The sequence below is a fragment of the Acinonyx jubatus genome, chromosome A3 (assembly GCF_027475565.1).
Source record: "Acinonyx jubatus isolate Ajub_Pintada_27869175 chromosome A3, VMU_Ajub_asm_v1.0, whole genome shotgun sequence".
NCBI lineage: Eukaryota > Metazoa > Chordata > Mammalia > Carnivora > Felidae > Acinonyx > Acinonyx jubatus.
In genome coordinates this window covers 29,486,806-29,506,888 of record NC_069388.1, presented here as the reverse complement: position 1 = coordinate 29,506,888, position 20,083 = coordinate 29,486,806, and the positions used below count along the sequence as shown (strand labels likewise).

Sequence of the window (20,083 nt, the reverse complement as noted above, 5' to 3'; positions counted from 1 at the left end):
TTGAAAAAAAAAATTATTTATACACAAATCCTCGTTTTAAAGAAATATGGTAACATACTCAACTATCTTCAATATAGAAACACTCAGAATAAAATTCTATGGCAGAAATACATGTACACAAATTAGTGCATGTAAAACTGGTGAAATCTGAATAAGGTTAATAAAACTGTATCAATGCCAATTTTTCTGGTTGTGCTCTTGTACTACTGTTATGCAAGTTGTTACCATTAAAAGAAACAGGATAGAATATCTCTCTACTATTTCTTATAATCCTATGTGAATCTATAATTATCTTAAAATAAAACGTTTAAAGAATTATGTAGAAGGATTTTGAAATTTATTACAAAGTAATCAAAACAGGCTGGTACTCATATAACAATAGGCATACAGGTCAATGGAATATAACTGAGAGTCTAGAAAAAAACCCATACATCTACTCAACTGACAAGGTACCAGGACCATTTAGTGGAGAGAGAAAAATAGTCTTTTCAGTAAGTGGAACAACTGGATATCCGCATGCAAAAGAACAAAGTGGAACCTCCACCTCACAGCATGTACAAAAAATAATTCAAAATGGATCAAAGACCAAAATGTAAGAGCTAAGTCCATAAAACTCTTAAATATTAAACACAGATGTAAATCTTCATGCTCTTGGATTAATGGTTTCTCAGATAAGACACTCAAAGCACAAGCAACCAAAGAAAAAATAAATTAGACTTTATTAAAATTAAAAATTTTTGTATGTCAAAAGATACTATCAAGGTTATTTTTTTTGTGAAAAACAATGGACAAAATTAGAAGAAATTATTTGCAAATCACGTCTGATAATATTAGAAATATCTAGAATATATAAAGAACACTTGCAACTCAACCATAAAAAGACAAAGAGCCTAATTTTAAAATGTGCAAAGGATCAGAGTAGACATTTCTCCAAGTTGGCCAAAAGACACATGAAAATATACTCAAAATCAACAGACACTAAGGAAATGCAAATCAAACCCATAACGGATATCAGTTACACTCATTAGGATAGCATAAAACCACAGAAAGTAAGTACTGGTGAGAATGTACAGAAAAATGAACCCTCATAAATTGCTGTTAAGAATATAAACTGGTGCCGTCTCTGTGAAAAATGTCTGGCACTTCCTCAAGAAGTAAAACACTGAGTTACACGACCCAGCAATTCCACTCCTGGGTATACACCCAAGAGACATACCCAGATGTCCACACAAACTTGTTCACAAATGTTCAGAGCAGCATTATTCACAATAGTCAAAAGGTGAAAATCACCTAAATGACCATCAACTGATGCAATGGATAAATAAGACGTGGTTTACGCATACAATGGAATATTATTCAGCCATAAAAAGGAAGTCCTGGTCCATGATGCAAAGATGAATCTTTCAAACATTATGCTAAAAGTCAGTCAAAACAATCACATGTTGTATAATAACATTTATATGAAATGTCTAGAATAGATAAATCCATCGAGAGAAAGCAGACTGTGGCTGTCAGGGGTTGGGAGAAAGGAGGACTGGGGGTGAGTGACTGCTAATAGGTACAGCGTTTCTGCCTGGTGTAATGAAAATATTCTGGAATTAGACTGTGCTGATGGTTGCACAATTTTATGAATATACTAAAAGTCACTGAATTGTATGCTTTAAAGTGGTGAGTTTTATGGCATGTGACATCTAAATCAATGGGCAGAATTCATAGCCCAGAAAAAAATTATAAAATTATATGGGGTTATTAGAATGAAAATAAGAATTTAAGGGGAAAAAAAAGGCTCAGTGCAAAAACTGACTGTTTAAGATGACCACACATGTATTTTTTTTAATGAATGAGAATAGTTATCGAACTGCTAAGGAATTTGGATTCCAGTAAATTTTAAAAAATAATATAATTTTTTTAGTAACTCTGTTCTTTGCAACTATGTAAGTCCATTTTTATTTATTTTTAATTTTTTTTTAACGTTTTATTTATTTTTGAGACAGAGAGAGACAGAGCATGAACGGGGCAGGGGCAGAGAGAGAGGGAGACACAGAATCGGAAGCAGGCTCCAGACTCTGAGCCATCATCAGCCCAGAGCCCGACGCGGGGCTCGAACTCACGGACCGCGAGATCGTGACCTGAGCCGAAGTCGGCCGCCCAACCGACTGAGCCACCCAGGCGCCCCTGTAAGTCCATTTTTAAAAAATGGTATATGTCAACCTAAAAGTATGCAAGGAAGTAAAAAGAATTTTAAAATTATTTTGGAGGTGCTTCAAAAGTTTGAAGATAACAACTCTAGATAATATTCATATACAGGTGCATAAAGAGATAAGTAAAGAATGTTAATTGTAGCTGTTTTTGTAACAGGACAAGGTGGAAAAATCTAAATGCCCATCAGCAGGAGAATGGGTAAATAAACTGGAGTTATATATTGAATACAGCTATAAATCAACTAGAGCTACATTTATCAATACAAATCTCAAAAGCATTAAAAAATGGATTTTGGGGGTGAAAACAATATGTTATAGAATAGTCACTTTTTATGAAGTCTGAAAACATGATCTTGTTTTTGGAAACAAGACATTGTGTGGGTGTGGGTGTATGTGTGTCTGTAGTAAAAGTAGAAATGTGCGAGGGAAATAATGAACATCAACTTTACCATACAAATTACCTCTGAAAAGAGAGTAAGGGGAAATGGGATCAGGGAGGAGTAACACAGGGGCTTTGGTTCGTATCCGTAACATTTTATATTATATAATTCAATATTACTATATTATAATAGTAAAAAGAAGAAGGAAATTCAGCAAAACTAAGTTGCAGGTAAACAGATGTTCATTTTACTACTCTTTGTATCTCTTCCATAGACTTGAAATGTTTCATATTAAAAGGAAGTTAAAGTTAGCTCAGAGACTGAACCCAGCACCAAACATAATTGCTTTAATAAAGCAACCAGTTACCCTGTCCGGGTTGGTCAGGGTTTCTCAACCAGCCGCCCAAACGATGCTCCAATTAAAAGACAGTACTGGTATATACTAAAAAAGAAGTATAGGACACAGTATTTAAATACAAGTTACAGAAGGGCATAAAAGAAAACTAATTCTGCAAATTTGCCTCAAGATCATCTTGCCAAACCTTCTGATCAAAATCCTTGCATAGCTTTGTGAGATGTCTCTAGTACCTCAAAAAACAATATTAAAAGGGGAAAATTAAGTGACAATTATAGTCAACCTGGCCTTTCCACTCAATTGTGAAAAAAACATCCACACAGGAAATATGGTATCTGCAGAGAAACGCTTACAAATAGCTGAAAACCACTATCATTTTATGATTTAGAAACAAAACACCAAAAAAATTTTAAGACATAATTTTTAAAGCAAAAATGCCTACATACCAATCATTAGGACAGAAAAGTCTATTTCTATAGCACAGAGTCCAATTCAATCTCTATTGTAATATAAATTCAATCCAAAATTGTCATTTTTTTACTATATATCATGCTTTTCCTTATAAAATTAATTTAAAATATATTAATATGTGTCACATGTTAAGTAGGGAAAAGGTCAAATTTTTCTTTTAATATTATTAATATCATTACAAATTATATTTAAAATGTATACAATAGTCTGTTAAGAAATTATGTCTTAGGGGCGCCTGGGTGGCTCAGTCGGTTAAGTGTCCGACTTTGGCTCAGGTCACGATCTCACAGTTCGTGAGTTCGAGCCCCACGTCGGGCTCTGTGCTGACAGCTCAGAGCCTGGAGCCTGCTTCACATTCTGCGTCTCCCTCTCTCTCTGCCCCTTCCCTGATCATGCTGTATCTCTCTCTGTCTCAAAAATAAACATTTAAAAAATTAAAAAAAAAAAAAAGAAATTATGTTTTACTCTATTTAAAATCATCTCATCAAAAACAGGATACTTTGTTTAAAAAGATTATTTTTTAATTCCTAAGAGTCCACAAGATTGTAAATTTTTGTGAAGGGATGTGTGAAACAAAAAATTTCAGAAACACTGGTCAAGAAAGGTGACTTATGTGTCTCTTAACAGCACCTGACACAGTTCCAGCCCCTAATGCTTATAAGCTTATTAATAAACAAGTTAGAAAATTCTTAATTAGAATGCAATATCAGGGGCGCCTGGGTGGCTCAGTCGGTTAAGCGTCCGACTTTGGCTCAGGTGATGATCTCATGGTCCGTGAGTTCAAGCCCCACGTCAGGCTCTGTGCTGACAGCTCAGGGCCTGGAGCCTGTTTCAGATTCTGTGTCTCCCTCTCTCTCTGACCCTCCCCCATTCATGCTCTGTCTCTCTCTGTCTCAAAAATAAATAAATATTTTAAAAAAAAATTTTTTTTAATGCAATATCAAATTCTAAAAAGACAAAGAATTCAGCCACGACTAAAATTAACTTCTATAAGTGCACGACAATTCAAGATGAGTAAACATGTAAATAAATAGCTAGAATTGAAGTTCACTCAAAATGTTACCTTGAAAGAACAGAAAATTTACAGAATTAAAAATTGAAAGAATCAAATCAAACCAGGGTCTCAAGTAGTAAAAGAAAAGCATTTAAAGGAAGATGACATCCATAAAATGAGAAGAAAGAAAAAATAAATAAATAAGCAAGACAAATATGAGAAAGCCACTCTCAGAAGGAAAAATGAGGAAACGTCTAGCTAATTATAAAGGGCTAGTCTGACAGTACAAGGAGAAAAGGGAAATGGAAAGAAGAGAGTAACAAAATGAAGAATTAAATCAGTATACAATACATGGATAGGGATGCTTTTGCCACAATCATTTGAGAAATCACAGAAAATGATAAAGAGTGTGAGAAAAAAAGTTTCAGAATAGGTCAGTGTCTGATAAATTTCCAGACACAAATACTCCAAAAAGTACAACGGTTTCATTTCAGTTTTAGAAACAAGATTGTGCTAAAGAGAAAAACTAATATGACTTCTGTTCAACCACAGTACCAGATACCTACTTCTAAATTTAATACTCAAGATAAATGTAACCTACACATTTATTAAGTCATTTCAACATTTTTAGAAAAAACTGTTTTGATCATAAATGTACTCTGTTTTTCTCCTATATATTTATCTCTCCTCTACACTGTAGTAAATAAAAAGCATTTAGCTATCTTGGGAAACTTTCAAAGAGGTAAAGCTTAAATGTCAGATACCTGCTTTCAAACATATAACTTATGCAATTATATTACGACCTTCATACTCAATTTTTCTTCTTACTCAACAAACATATTTTTACCTTTTCTTTTCTTTCTTTTTGTAAGTAAGCTCCATGACCAATGTGGGGCTTCAACTCACAACCCTGAGATCAAGAGTTGCATTTTCTACTGAATGAGCCAGCCAGGTGTCCCAATTTTTACCTTTTCAAATAAGTGAATTTTATCTTTTGGAAATCAGCAAAAAATTTTAAATGTCTATTATGTAAGTATTTTGCAGAGTTTTTACCCAATATAACATAATTGATTTGTCCCATAATTCTATCTCCCCCATCACAAAGTCAGGAGACAAATAAATGCCATTCAGTGACTTGGCTCCATGAGATTGAAACTCAGTATGGAACAGCCCTCACTGCAGCGACCTCAAAGAGCCAGCCAGCATGGGGCACCTCAGTGGCTCAGTTGGTTAAGTGTCCGACTCTTGACTTCAGCTCAGGTCATGATCTCACAGTTTGTGGGCTCAAGTCCCATGCTGGGCTCTGTGCTGATGGCACAGAGCATGCTTAGGATTCTCCCTCTGCCCTTCCCCCCACTTGCACACCCACACACTCTCTCTCAAAATAAATAAACATTAAAAAAATAAAAAAACAAGAGCCAGCATAATGCATTCCACATAGTGGGACCCCCACAGTCCCTCATAATGATTGAGTGAATTCCTGATATACTAGGAGACTGGCATTTCATTACTTGATACAGTATTTTCAAGAGCATTCCCAATTTTCATCACCAACACTTACTGAGTATTCACCAAATGGCAGATTCTGGAAATATGCAGGGGTGTCACTGTTCTTACCTGCCTAGCATGGGCCCCATGTTCTGGTACATGACGTGTGTTCTCCTTTCTCCTTTCCTACTTCCCTATCCTCAGTCCATGCCACTTACTCCTACTGGAGCTGGGCCTCACACCCCAGCTCCACAGCAGGTGCTCAACTCAGGTACGATCAATCAGAACATTCCCCATGACCCAAACACAGGGATTGCTTCAGTAAAGGACAAGGGACCAGTCAGCACTCTTTATTTGCAATGAGCATCTAAGAAAGGGTCATTCTTTTCCAGTGGCCAGTTCAATTTAACTTCTGGAGACACCACCTGAAGACAGTCTGACTGAGAATATGGCCAACAGAGAGAAGATCAAAGCCAAGAGATGGACAGAGACCAAGCGGACCCCTGGATCCAGCCACACACAAAGCCAACAATATCCCCTTGACTTTCCTGTCACATGAACCAATAAATCTCTCCCATCTTTTTTCTCTTAAGCTTACATGAGTTGGGTGTCTGTCACCAAAAGAACCTTGAAAGAAATTATATCCAACACAATTCACAAATACAAATTAATGAGCCCTCAAATGGGAAATTGGCTAAATAGAGCTGAGGTACAGGGCAGTGAAAAACAGCCTCATTCCCAGCTGGAAGTTGGCAATTTGAGTTACGCAGTATCAAAGAAACAAGCTAAAACTATTGCCTGTGGTAACTTAGGGTTCAGATCATGTGCCCATCAACACCGGAAAACTAAGACTTGGCAGAAAAATGTCAGGAATTTAGACCATGTTGTCAATTCTGAGAGAATGAGGCTCAAACTCCTCGGTGTAGAATATGAAGACTTTCATGATCCTGACCTATGTTCCTCTGTATGTCAGGAATTGTTCTACATTATAAGGAACAGGAAATCCAACCCTAACTGGCTTAAGAAAAATACAGAATGCAGTACCTCACAAAACTGAAAAGTACAGCTTCAAGCAACATTTGATCCAGAGATTCATACAATCATCAGGTCTCCAGCTCCATTTCCTTGACATCTACCCTCTTCTAGAAGTTGCTGTGACCATAGGTGGGTTCCTATCACAACTATGCTAGCTATAACAGTTTCTAAGTTTTATATCCTCAGCACACAAAGCAGAAGATGACAAAGCATCCCTTTCATTAAATATCCAGAGGAGAGAGCTCTCCAGAAAAAGTCCTGAGATTCACTTAGATCACATGCCTACCTCAAACCTCCTAACAACCAGAGGCTGGAATGCCCTGATGGCTTAGCCCAGGTCAAGCATGCACCCTGAAGCTGGAGGTTGTTGGGAAAGGAAGAGGAAAGGCCATTATCACCTTCCAGGCTCACACCATTCCAACACATCCCTCACAGGTTATGCCCCAACAACATCCACGTTCAGTTCTCTAAGTGCTGTGGGTTGAATTGTGCCCCACAAAAAGATATGTTGGAGCCTTAACCCTCGGTACCCGTAAACGTGACCTTATTTAGAAACAGAGAGGTTGCAGATATACTCAAGATGAGGTCATACTCAAACATCCAGCATGACTGGCATCCTTACGAGACAAGAGACACACAGGGAAAGCGTCATGTGAATCTGAAGTGATGGAGGCAGAGACTAAAGTGATGCATCTACAAGCCAAGGAATGCTAACGATTGCTGGCAATTCCAGCAGCTAAGAATGGCATGGAACAGATTCTCCCTTAGAGCTTTCTGCGAGAACATGACACTACTGACATTTGATTTCGGACTTGTGACCTCCAGAACTGGAAGAAATTAAATTTCTGTTGTTTTAAGCTACCCAGTTTGTGGTACTTTGTTACAACAAACCTAGGAAACTAATACACTTAGGTAAGGATGATAGTCCATGATTCTTTGCCTTTGTACATGCTCTTTCCTCCTTCTGGAATGCTCATCTCTCCCAGATGGTCTGTCTATTCACACTAAACCTCAGATCTGCCCAAATGTTCTCTTCTTTGTGATGCCTTCCACCATGGCCCCTCTCCACTATGTATAAGTCCAGCACCACATACTGCTTGCATTTTTATTATTAAATTTTAATTGCCTGTGCACATAGCTGTCCTCCCTTCAGAATTATGAGCTCTCCAATGGGATAGCAAGGCTTTCTTACCCACCTTTATATCAAGGCAAGTGAACAGCACCTAACACATAATAATCATTCAAAAGCTTCTATGTATTGAACAGGCTGATAACTCATCTCAGAAAAAGATAATGGGTGTGATTTCAGAGAATGGTCTATAACAGATTATAGAGAACTGAAGACGGGCTTTGAGGTAGAATCTAGATAAGGAGAGAAAAAGAATATGGGGGCGGCAAGAAGGAAAGGTGTTAAATTTAGCAAATATGCAGAAAAACTACAAAGTAGATGAATATGATTAGGGAAAAAAGAATGCGTTTGGGGCAGTGGGAGCCTTCTGCTGAGGGGCATTTTCCAGGTAACAAGAGGAGTAGAAAAAGAAAAGAGGTTTCTGAGCAAGACCGCTGACACACGTTTTCAGGGGATTCCTACGACAAAGTGTTGAATGGACTCTGGAGGTGCAAGAGACCAGTCAGGGTGCAACAGAGGCAGGTCAGCAAGGAGGTGAAGGGCCAGATGATCTAGGACAGCAGCAGCAGGAGTGCGAAGGAACACAATTTTAAGACTTTAGAGAAGAGAGAATAAACAGAAAAAGCAAAGGATTACTCTTTAGTTTTGACCTTTGGTTATTTCGCAGGATTGACTACTGAAATAAGAGAGTATAAAGGAAAAGACTCTTTTTTTCCATGAGGATAAAAGTTTGTCTCAGATGGCTTACTATGAGGTGACCATAAAACATTCCAAAAAAGATGCCCAGCATACAGCAGGCAAAGAAGTGCCTGAGATTTATGAGAACAAAAGACACAGATGGCAATCATACAGGTAAGGATGACTTTTTTGTAAGTCATAAAAAAGATATTGCAGAATTTTATTCTTTCATTCCACAAATATTTATTGTGCACCATGTCCTAGGCACTGTTCTAGGCTCTGGGAAGCCAGAGCTCATGGAGCTTATATTCTACTGGGGAACACAGACAAGTCTATTTGACTCACGAACATAAATTTAGGGCTTCAAGTTAATACTGCTTAGTAGTTATGATAAACCAAAACAAAAAAAATTTTTTTTACCTTTTTCTTTTTTCAAATTTTATTTTCCAGACATTTCCTTTCATATAGGTATACATGTCCCTGATCAGTAGCCAAACAGGTTCGAGTAAGTTAAGGGTTTGTTTTTTCCTTTGGTTTGTTTGTTTGTTTGTTTATTTTAATGCCAGCATATTGCTGCAATAAATCTATTTTTCCTCCTTTGTTTCTTAATGGCATCAGGAAACCCTTCCAAAGAATGTTCATAAAGAGTGACTGGACTCAGAAAAAAATGAGAGGACAAATGGCACAATGGAAAGCAAGGGTATGGGAATTAACAAGGCCTGAATTCAAATCCCAGTCCAGTTTTTTCACAAGTTGTATAAGCCGGAGCAAGTTACTCAGTATCTCCAAGCTTCAGTTCACCCATCCGTGAAATGGGAATAACTTCACTCTAAGGATTAAAATAAGTAATTTCTAAATGGCACTTGACACAACACCTAGAAAAAAATGGGAAAAATGCTGGTGGCAGCTACTGCTGCGACTAATACCACCATCACCCCATATGCCTGGCACAAAATAGATGCTCAATAAATGCCTATTTCTTTTCTTTCTTTCTCTTTCTTTCGTTTTTTAAAATTTGTTGTAAATAATTTCTACGCCCAACGTGGGGCTTGAACTTATGACCCTGAGATCAAGAGACTCACGCTCTTCCAACTGAATGAGCCAGGCGCTGCATATGTTTTCCTTCTAGGGAAGGGAAGTTCTTAATATCCTGGGTAATTACAAGGCTCCCATTCACTAGGCTATTATAGTCTATCCTCCTGAAACTTCCACTTCTGATAGAAGAATTAAATGCAATTAATTTCATAAATGGGCTTACTATCTTTATTTCTAATTTGATGGCATGTATTTATCCTTCAAAGAAAAATTTCAATGGTGAGGTCACAAATAGAAGAAAAGGATCACTGATGAGGTGCCCGGGTGGCTTGGTCGGTTAAGCATCTGACTCTTGATTTCTGTTCAGGTCATTATCTCGTGGTTCGTGGGATTGAGCCCCGAGTCAGGGATTCTCTCTCTGCCCCTCCCCCTCAAATAAATTTAAAAAAAAAAAATGATCACTGAATTATGAATGCTAACATAAAAATAAATGAAACTGGCACTGCTTTAGAAATCATCCATCAAAGATTCCATAGTAATTTTTACTAAACTGACACCAATAATAAAATCCTCTGTGATTAATCATTTCTGTAGGAACTTTCATTTGGAAAAAAATTAAGTGATTTTCTAACTGCAACCACATAATAACACAAATTTTATACGACACCCTCAGAGTTGTCCAGAAGATTAAATGGCACAATGCATATGAAAACATTTGGCCAGGTCCCTGGCACATGGTATGCATCCAGTGATAACTTCAGTGAAATCTACTCCTCTTATTATCTTACATTCCTTTCAATTAACAGAAAAGACCTTATAACCACAATTTTCACACAGGAATTATGGAACTAGAAAGATTTAAAAAACACACTGACTTGATGCCATTCCAAACCAGAAAGGTATTCATTTGAATGTCTCTTCATTTAATAACAAAAAGGTCTGTGAGTTAAATCAAGACACGTACCACTATAATCAAAACCAACATTTCAGTCTTCCCCTAAAATAATCCTTCCACTAACAATTTAATGAAAGTTTTTTAAAAGGCCAGAGACATTAAGTTCCTCTTACTTTCATTTTTAAAAACGCAAATTCCAGAAACCTACAAAATATACTGGAATTATCAGGACCAAAGTCATAACTGTTTGCCCAGGAAAGAGCAGTGACACCGCCTCGAACCTGCTCAAATAGAGCATCCACAAAGACCAGGGGTGCCCCTTCACTCATGCATGACACTATCTGAGACAACCAGTGTCAGGACTGCTTATTCCCTATAACAAGTGGCTCTTCTCCAATCCTCTGGACTACAAGAGACCCCTGCTCTTTCTCCCTGGCAATCTCCCTCATACACGAACGACCCCAATGCTTACACCTGTCCTGCTAAGTGGATAGCCTAAGAGCACCCAATCTCAGTGTGTATAAAATCTCCTCCTGTGTCCCTATGTCTGTTAATAGTATTACTATCTTCTCAGTCGCCCAAGATAGGATCTAGTTTGCTTTCCCTCACCATCCCCCTCCCTTCCCAAGAATGAACCAGTTTCAAAGCAAGACCTGTCTTTTACCTCTGCAATACCACCTAGCACCTACCCTGCCTCCATTCCCACAGCCTATCTCAGGTTCTCATTACTGCCGTCCTGAACCAGGCCAGCCCCCACCCAGGTGCCCAATGAGTCCACATACTCTGAAGAGTAGACAGACAGACCTTGCTATGCATGTTCCTCCACACCCTGTGGGCCCCCACTGCCTTCCACAGCATTCCAGATTCTCAGAACTTAAAGGACTCTCCTCTGACACAACCACCCATTCACTTGATCTTAGAAGATCTTCAAATTCAAAATGCTCTGGCCTTACTTTCAGGCCATTCCTGCTCTGGCTCCAATCTAAAATCCTGTAATGCCATGAAAATGAGAGTGAACTATGCCATTCCATTGCTCGATAGCTAAAGGTCAAAATTCTCAACTCAACCTACAGGGCTTCACATGGCCTGGCCCCTGCCTATCTCTCTAGTCTTGCCATGCTCCCATTTGCTCTCTGCTTCAGCTCTCTGGCCTTCTATCCAGCTTGCCATGATCCCCTTCATCCCAAGCCTCTGGACATGCTGGCCCTTTAGCACCCCACTCCTCACATAGGCAGTGCTATCCTACCCTTCAAATCTCAACTCAAAAGTCACTTATTCAGCCACTAGCCTTACCATTCCAAACCAAGTCCTCTGTTTGTCCTCTATCCTTTCTTCCATAGCCTCAAGCAAAATAATAATAAATCGGTTATTAGATTTCCTATTCCCAAGCTAGAATGTAAGCTCCATAAGAGCAGGACTATGTTGGTCTTGTTTGCCACTGTATCTCACAACTTACCCCAGAGGAGCCCTCAACAAATATGAGTCAATTAATGTAATTCATAAATCAGAACGCTCTAAGTTACAAGGCCACAGGGCGACTGGGTGGCTCAGTTGGTTAAGCATCTGACTCTTGGATTTTGGCTAAGGTCATGATCTCCCGGTTCACAGGATCAAGCCCCACATCAGGCTCTGTGCTGATGGCTTGGAGCCTGCTTCGGATTCCCTCTCTCTCCCTCTCTCTCTGCCCCTCCTGTGCATTATCTCTCTCTCTCAAAAATGAACTTAAAAAAAAAAAAGTTACAAGGCCAGCCCCCACTACACACAGGTCATGAAATCACTTGGTTACTCCCTAACAATAAACAGCTCATCTCCTCAATGTTTCTGAGTTCCCCTGAAGATCTGACATTACATGGGTCTACAGTTCTACGATTCCAAAGATCCCTCTCACAGCTCTCTTCTATACACCCTGGTACCAGCAATACTTTGCTTTCTGGGTTCCACAATTTTGCTTGCATCCTTCCTCCCACCTGGAATTTTTTTTTTCCCAGCTATACATTTCCAAATCCTATTTTGCTTCAAATGCTCAAATCCAATGTCGCTTCTTCCTTGAAGTCTTCTTTGCATTCCCCCAGCTAGTCACAACCTCCCTCCCTGAATTCCCACAGGTTCTCCATTATTTCATTTAGGTCTGATCAAATGTCACTTCAAATGAGAGTTCCTCCTAAAGTTACTCACTGGTTACAATTTTCTATCAGGTCATCCTGTTTTATTTTCTTGACAGCATTTTACTATTATCTGAAATTATCTTGTTCATTTTTCTTTACTTATTTGCTTATTTACTTATTAACTGCCTGTCTCCCCCACTGGAACGTAAGATCCATGAGAGCAGGGACCCTCTGTCTTGGTTTCCATATTTCCCCACTCCTCCACATCTGACATCAAAAATGTTTAGTAAAATCTGCCAAAGGCATGAATGACTCCGTAGTCCTGGTGACTAGGGTCATTTGTGTACCTATCTTTCTCTTACTGTATTCCAAATTCCAGGTGGACTAGGTCAAAGTCTAGCTAATCTATTTGTTTGTGTGCATTACCTGGAAATCCTTTCACAACTGAAGCAAATAATAGATAACTTTTAATTAATGAATTAATGATCTCTCCAGGAGGTACTGTCCCAAACCAGGCCAACTCAGAACTCCATATTCTCCAGAAACCAGGGCATACAGGAACCTCCTTCTATGCCCTCTCCATCCTGTTCCAATCAGCAACCTCTAGTGAGCTTCAAAAGGCGAGTCTCTTCACTTTCCTCTAGCCAACAACCACTGATTCTATCTCTAATATCTCACAATCCTAACCTTTTCCTTCTATCTCCAGCCAACAAATCACTTCCAGGGCCCTGTTTCTTCAGAGTACCCTACATCTCCAATGAGTCGGAGAACTCATCAGGCCCTAGGGAACAAGGAGACGTTAAAACGAAGTGTTACTTAAAGACTAGCTCTCTTTTCTTTTATACCCCGTTTATCCGAAAGCGGCCCAGTTTCAAGGACTGGCTTTGATACTCTTTGGGACCCTAAGCTTTCTTCTCATGTACCCGCCGCACCCAAATCCCTCTGTAGTGCCTCCACCCGTGCCTCGAACCTTTTCATCTTCCAGTACAAGACAACCCTAGGCCAGAGACGATGATCTCCTCGGAAGCAAATGGTCCTCAAACACCGAGGGGCGGCCGTACCCTCCCCACTTACTGTCCGGCATCTGCCTCCGGCCTGGAGCCATCTCGGCGCCCCTTAGCCTCAGTCTCCCTCTGGGCCTGACCCTCCAACACCACCCCCCACTCACCTGAAGCGGCCCCCGCAGTGCTGGCATTGCTCGCCCACCCAGCCGGTGGGACAGACGCACTGGCCGGTGCCAGGGTTGCAGCGGCCGCCGTTGACACAGGGTCGGTCACATTCCTTGGCCTCGGCTGCGGCTGAGCCCGACACCGCCGACGCCGCTGCCGCGGCCTCGGCCGCCCAGGGCAGCAGCAGCAGCGGCGGCGGGAGCAGCAGCAGCAGCAGCAGCAGCAGCCGCGGGAGGCGCAGCCCGGCCCCCAGCCCCGGCCTCCCAGCCCCGGTCGCGTCCCAGTCCCAGCGCTGCCCGCCGTTCCTGCCCGCAAGCGCTGTCGCCGCCGTCCTGCTCCTCAGCCTCGCCTTAGTCGCCGCCGCCGCCGCCACCATCTTCCCGGGGCTGAGACGGCGCCCCGCGAACACATACACACCGCACGGCCGGCTCCGCTTTGCCTGGCCGTGCGGGGCGGGGCTGTGCGGACGGTGGCTCGGGCGGTCAATCCTGGGGGCGGGGCCAGAGCTGCGCGGTAGGCGGAGCGGTGCGTGCGTGCGTGGGCGGTGCGCGGCGCGCGGGCCGTCCTCTCGCACACGCGGCCTTGGAGGCGGGTGTCTGACCCTTGGTCTACCGCTTGTTGAGACCCCTTCCCCCTCGGGTCAGAGGCGCCTTTGCGCTCCGGTTCTTAGCCTTCTCTCGGTTCCCCGGCGACAGGTTAGCATCCCTGAGGCAGCCTCTTACCGTTGGCTGCCTGGGAGCCTTCCGCTCTGCTAGCAAAGCCGGCTGTGTTGAGGACTGCCCTTCCGGAGACCCCGGCGTGTGTCATCGCTCTGCCTGCGGGGGACTACCTTCGGGGCAGAGGGGCCTAGAAGGCTTCGTCGTGGTGTGCGGTACTGTAGAAAGAGTGCTGCGCACCAGCCCTGCTTTCCCCTCTGTAAAGTAGGGACAACGAAGTAACACGTGTATTAACCCCAGCGCATAGGCTATGCGCAATAAATGCCCAGTACTCTTGAGTGAAGAGTTCAGCTTCCTTGATTCAGGCCGATCCAGTGGCCGACCAGAGCCCCCACCCTTAATTCTGGGGAGGAAATTTGGGGTTATCTTACTTTGCACTATATGTTCTCAAATACCTCTTAAGAGAATCCAGCACCCTCAGCCCACCGCACACATCTGCACCTAGAGCCCTTCTTGTCAGGTAGTTTGTTACTTTGGTGGCCCCAGTGAAACAAGCCTCCTGACAGTGTAACCTTGTGTGGTCGTCAACCCTGGAATCTGGACTGGACCTGTGATTCGATGTAACCAAAGGCAGAACGTGGCAGAAGTGACTGTGCCAATTACAGATACGAGCTTTGAGAATACCTGGTAACCTTGATTTTGATTTTGATAATCCTGAGCTGCTCCCCCTCTTCCACCTTGCTGTAGAAAGATGACACAGAGACATAGAGAGGGAAAGGCCTTGAGACATGGAGAAGTCGAGACCCAGTTACCACCAAGAAGTGAAGTCCCAGACACATGTACCTGGTGAACCCATCCCAGCTGAGGGACCAGTCATTGAGGGAAGAAGCCACCTAGGTTGTCCCAGCCATCTGAGCTGTTCCTCATTACCTGGAACAGAGGTAAGTCTTTCCTCCTGTGCCTTTTCCAAAATCCTGAGAAACTGGCTGTCAGTTGAAGCCTCTAAGTTTTGGAGAGGTTTATTACTTAGCAATAGATAACCAGACATTGTCTGACATAAGCCTTGTGTTGTGAGGAATATTCCTGGGTCAGCTCAGAGTTTGAGCACCCTGCAGTCCCTGGGAAACAAATCCCCTTTTGCTTTACCTTAGAGCTCAGAATTCTAGAATATACCCCCGTACTCATACCTAGGTCCTGACCTACCTTCCTGTGTATCCACTTCATGGCAGGTGAAGCCTAACAGCCCACCAGTCTCCGCCCTCAGCTCTCCACCCACACATCCCTCCTATTGTTACACAAAACACATTGTTCAGCTTAGGCCCTACCACAGGCATTCTGGTTTGCGGGTGGTTTTTGCTGCAGCGTCCTACAGGGGCTGTGTAGAATGAGGTGGGGATGGAAGACATGGCCCTACCCTCTGGCAAGAACCCAGTCAGATGGAGGTGGCTTACATGAAGCTATGGCCTGGCTTCAGGAAGCACTGCTCTCCCTACTCCCCCAGGCCAGAAATGGAACCAGACTTTCCCTTCTTTCTTCACAGCAAAACTGAAGCCAGGCTGTGAAGTTTCACATAATTTTACGAATACTCAGAGATAAGAGAAAATGGTTTGCGTCCACAGGGCAGCAATATGGCTGCCCTAGAACCTTGCTACAGCAAATGTTTTCCTCTTTAATCTACTCCCTTCTCTGGTTCTCTTTCCTTAGCCATGTTTTGCTCAAATGACCTTACCTTAAAAAAAACAAAATCTGGGACGCCTGAGTGGCTCAGTCGGTTAAGCGTCCGACTTCCACTCAGGTCGTGATTTAGCAGTTCGTGAGTTCGAGCCCCATGTCGGGCTCTGTGCTGACAGCTCAGAGCCTGGAGCCTGCTTCAGATTCTGTGTCTCCCTCTCTCTGCCCCTGCCCGCTCACACTCTGTTTCTCTGTATCTCAAAAATGAATAAACGTTAAAAAAAATTTTTTAATAAGAAACAAACAAAATCTGGGGCGCCTGGGTGGCGCAGTCGGTTAAGCGTCCGACTTCAGCCAGGTCACGATCTCGCGGTCCGTGAGTTCGAGCCCCGCGTCAAGGCTCTGGGCTGACGGCTCAGAGCCTGGAGCCTGTTTCCGATTCTGTGTCTCCCTCTCTCTCTGCCCCTCCCCCGTTCATGCTCTGTCTCTCTCTGCCCCAAAAATAAATAAAACGTTGAAAAAAAAAATTAAAAACAAACAAACAAACAAAATCTTACCTTGACTATGCAGGGAAATACTGCAATCTTCTTTCTCCTTTAATGTTGTCAGTCTCCTGCACTTTATACTTTTGCATGGTGGAATTAAAGATGGCTACAAATTGTTTTGCACTCCTTCCATGGAAAGATGGGGACTAATTCCCCCAACTCCTTGAATCTGGGCTGGTCTTAGTGTTTGTTGCACCAATAGACTGTGGTGGAAGTGAAATACTGAAACTTCTGAGTCAAGGTCCAAGAAGTTTTGCTGCTTCTTTCTGAGTGCCTTCGAACATTTGCTCTGAGGAAATCCAGCTGCCATAAAAGAAGCCCAGCTAATCTGATACTGCCATATTGCAAGGAAGCAGCCGCAGCCATTCCGGACCCTAGCCGTTCTGTTCTTCCCAGTTAAGGCCCCAGACACTAATGAAGCAGAGGGGGTGCCACCTCTGCTAACCCACCCAAACCGCGGATACATGAGCAAAATAAATAAATGTACTTCTCTAAGCCACTAAGTTTGGGGATGGTTTGTTTTAGGACTGCAATAAATTCCCAAAATACTCTGTAACTTCCTGCCTCCAAAGATAAGAATAAGTCTTTAAGGTAAACTTGATTAACAATGGCTGTATAATTGTATATACATATAGGATGTACAATGAGTCATTTATATATAATACACAGAGGGTTCTGGTCGTTGGGTCATTCTTCCTGAAGAGGGTCATTGCAGCTCCAGAAGCTTGTCTGCTGGACTCCTTACACCTTACCACCAACACTCTATGACTGTTCTATCTGAAATCCCACACCATCTTTTTCTCCACTAGTCCTTTCAAGGTGGCCACTTCCAGGACCTAGAAATTTTAATGTTAATGGCAAGGAATTCCAATGGCAAAAAATTCCTGGAACTGCTTTAAGTCCAGACTCCACATGACAGAGTCCTCACCAACTGCGTGGCCAAGGAGGTTTGTATCCACTAAGACAGTTTGAAGTTACCTCTGCCCATTTTTTCCTTCTTCTTTTTTTTTTTTTAAACTCAGGAAAGGCAGTCTCTCTGTTTGTATGCCCTTTGCTCTCTCTAATTTCATGCCATCATTTTCTATATCTTTGCATTGTCTCCAGGTCATGGACATGGATGTTTTAACAATTGTTTGGCTTTTACTCATGCATTGTCTTAGGTCAGTTTCCTTAGAAGCAGAGCCCGAAACAGGATTTATTATGAGAGTGCTCCCTGGAGAAAGGCAATGAAGGAAGCAGGACAGATAGGGAAGGGAGCTAAGCAAAGATGTGGTCTTATCTGGAGTCAAGCGGCAGCCTAAACCTATGGAGAGCCTTGAGACATAGATTGTATCTAAGAGTTGATTCCACCTTGAGACAAGAAGGCATTGTTTTGTATACAAATCTCATTTGGCAGCCAGCCAACACTCACAGCCATAAGAAAGATCCAAAAAAAAAAATTGGGAGGGGTATCAGTCTACTGTATACAACAAATATTTATGGAGCACTGGATTGTAAGGATGAATGCTGCCCTGGTAAGATCTATCTGATCAAGCTGTCTGACCTTCCCTAAGTATCAAGAGACTTCACTCTGTACTATTGGAAAAATCAACATTTTTTATGTCAAGGATCTTCTTATACTCTTCATCTATTTGGAACAAAGCAATTCCCTAATTATAGATATCAGAATCTTACCTAACATGTAAGGTACTATATTGCCTGTGAAAAAGGTTGATCCTGAGGGTTTGGAAGAAACACAATGGTAGCAATGGTAGCTCCCGTGTGAAGGATAGGTCAACTTACAAACATAAGATCCCTATAGTACTTGGGAGGCTCTACAAGTAAATGTTCAGGGATCCTTGATCTGGGAGCATAGGATTAGCCCCCTTAGCTGTTGTCAGAGCTCCTGGTGGCTGCCATAGGTAAGCCCCACGAATACAGGAAGTGGCCTTTATATCAACTCAAAGGACAGAGGACTTGAAAAAAACCTTATAATCCAAGTTACAATTACTTATTAAACTTAAAAACAAGATGGTGCTTTAAAAGAAATGTCCACAGGGGTGCCTGGGTGGCTCAGTCGGTTGAGCGTCTGACTTTGGCTCAGGTCATGATCTCATGGCTTGTGAGTTTGAGCCCTGCATCGGGCTCGGAGCCTGGAGCCTGCTTTGGATTCTCTGTCTCCCTCTCTCTCTCTGCCCCTCCCCAGCTCATGCTCGCTCGCTCTCTCTCTCTCTCTCTCTCTCTCTCTCTCAAAAATAAACATTCAAAAAAATTTTTTTTAAATAAAAGAAATTTCCACAAATTCTTTGATATTCTCATTAAAAGTTGGAGTTTAATTCCTCTCTGTAGAATAAAGGCCAGACTTAGTGACTCTCTTCTAACAACTTGAATGTGGTAGAATTATACTATATATATTCTGAGGTTAGGTCATACAAAGGATAGTTTCTCCTTCCCCTCTTCCTCTCCTTCACATTCTCCCTCTCCCTCTCCTCCCTGTCCTTCTCTCTTCATTTGCTTTGGAGGAAGCCAGCCATCATGTCATGAGGACACGAGCAGCCTGTGGAGAGGCACAGGTGGGGAGGAACGGGAACCTGCCACCAAGAACCAGTACATACTTACCAGACGTGTGTAAGACAATTTGGAAATGGATCCTTTGGCCCCTGTCAGGGCTTCAGATGATGCCAGTCCTGGCCAACATCTTGACTGAGACCTCACAAAAGACCCTGAGCCAGAATTGCCTAGTCAAGCTGTTCCTGAATTTCTGACCCATAAAAACTGTGAAGATAATAAATTGTTGTAGGCCACTAAATTTGGGGGCAGTCTGTCTTACAGCAGTAGGTAATTAACACAGGCCACAAGAATTTGGAAGTCCCCCTAAATATACCCAACACCATAACAGAAGATACTACCACTGAGACAGTATGGCAAACCCGTGGAAGATGTCCATTTCCTTGTTTCCTGCTTTGGCTCATAGAGAAACCAACTCTCTAAGCTGGCTCCCATGAAAGCCCACTGTGCTGGTGCAGCCAGAAACACCGTCTCTATTGCTAGTGCTTGCCCAAGGCACTGATATAAACTGCTGCCAGTGTTGTGATGAAGGCTTCTGATGCCCACACAGAGGTCCCCATCTCATGTTGCTGCCAAGCCATTGGCATAAACTCCCATCATCTGAGAAGCCACTGGCAGCAAAGCAGCCTTCATTACAGGGAGGTGGTTCTTGTGTTCACTTGTACTATGACCGCGGCCAGAACCCCAGTATGGAGGAGGGGTAGCAGATAACCCTGTGTACAGAACCAG

General features: G+C 42.3%; 1 protein-coding gene and 1 long non-coding RNA gene across 6 annotated transcripts in view; one reads left to right on the top strand and one right to left on the bottom strand.

The window, feature by feature from the left end:
- The window catches only part of ATRN (attractin), a 159,825-nt gene extending 145,421 nt beyond the window's left edge, over nucleotides 1–14,404 (bottom strand). For 4 of the 5 annotated variants that reach the window (XM_015078127.3, XM_027069653.2, XM_027069654.2 and 1 more), the window contains exon 1: nucleotides 13,935–14,403. In XM_015078127.3, coding sequence (XP_014933613.2) covers nucleotides 13,935–14,311 — 377 coding nt within the window. In that variant the 5' untranslated portion in view covers nucleotides 14,312–14,403. Of the gene's footprint in view, nucleotides 1–13,934 lie in introns of all 5 variants that reach the window. The other variant, XM_027069657.2, reaches the window with a different exon arrangement.
- Nucleotides 14,405–14,472: 68 nt separating this feature from the next.
- LOC106980194 (uncharacterized) lies at nucleotides 14,473–16,568 on the top strand. The gene is made up of 3 exons (XR_008289185.1): nucleotides 14,473–14,630; nucleotides 15,339–15,532; nucleotides 15,954–16,568. It is a non-coding gene; the product is annotated as an uncharacterized LOC106980194 (long non-coding RNA).
- Nucleotides 16,569–20,083: the final 3,515 nt, after the last annotated feature.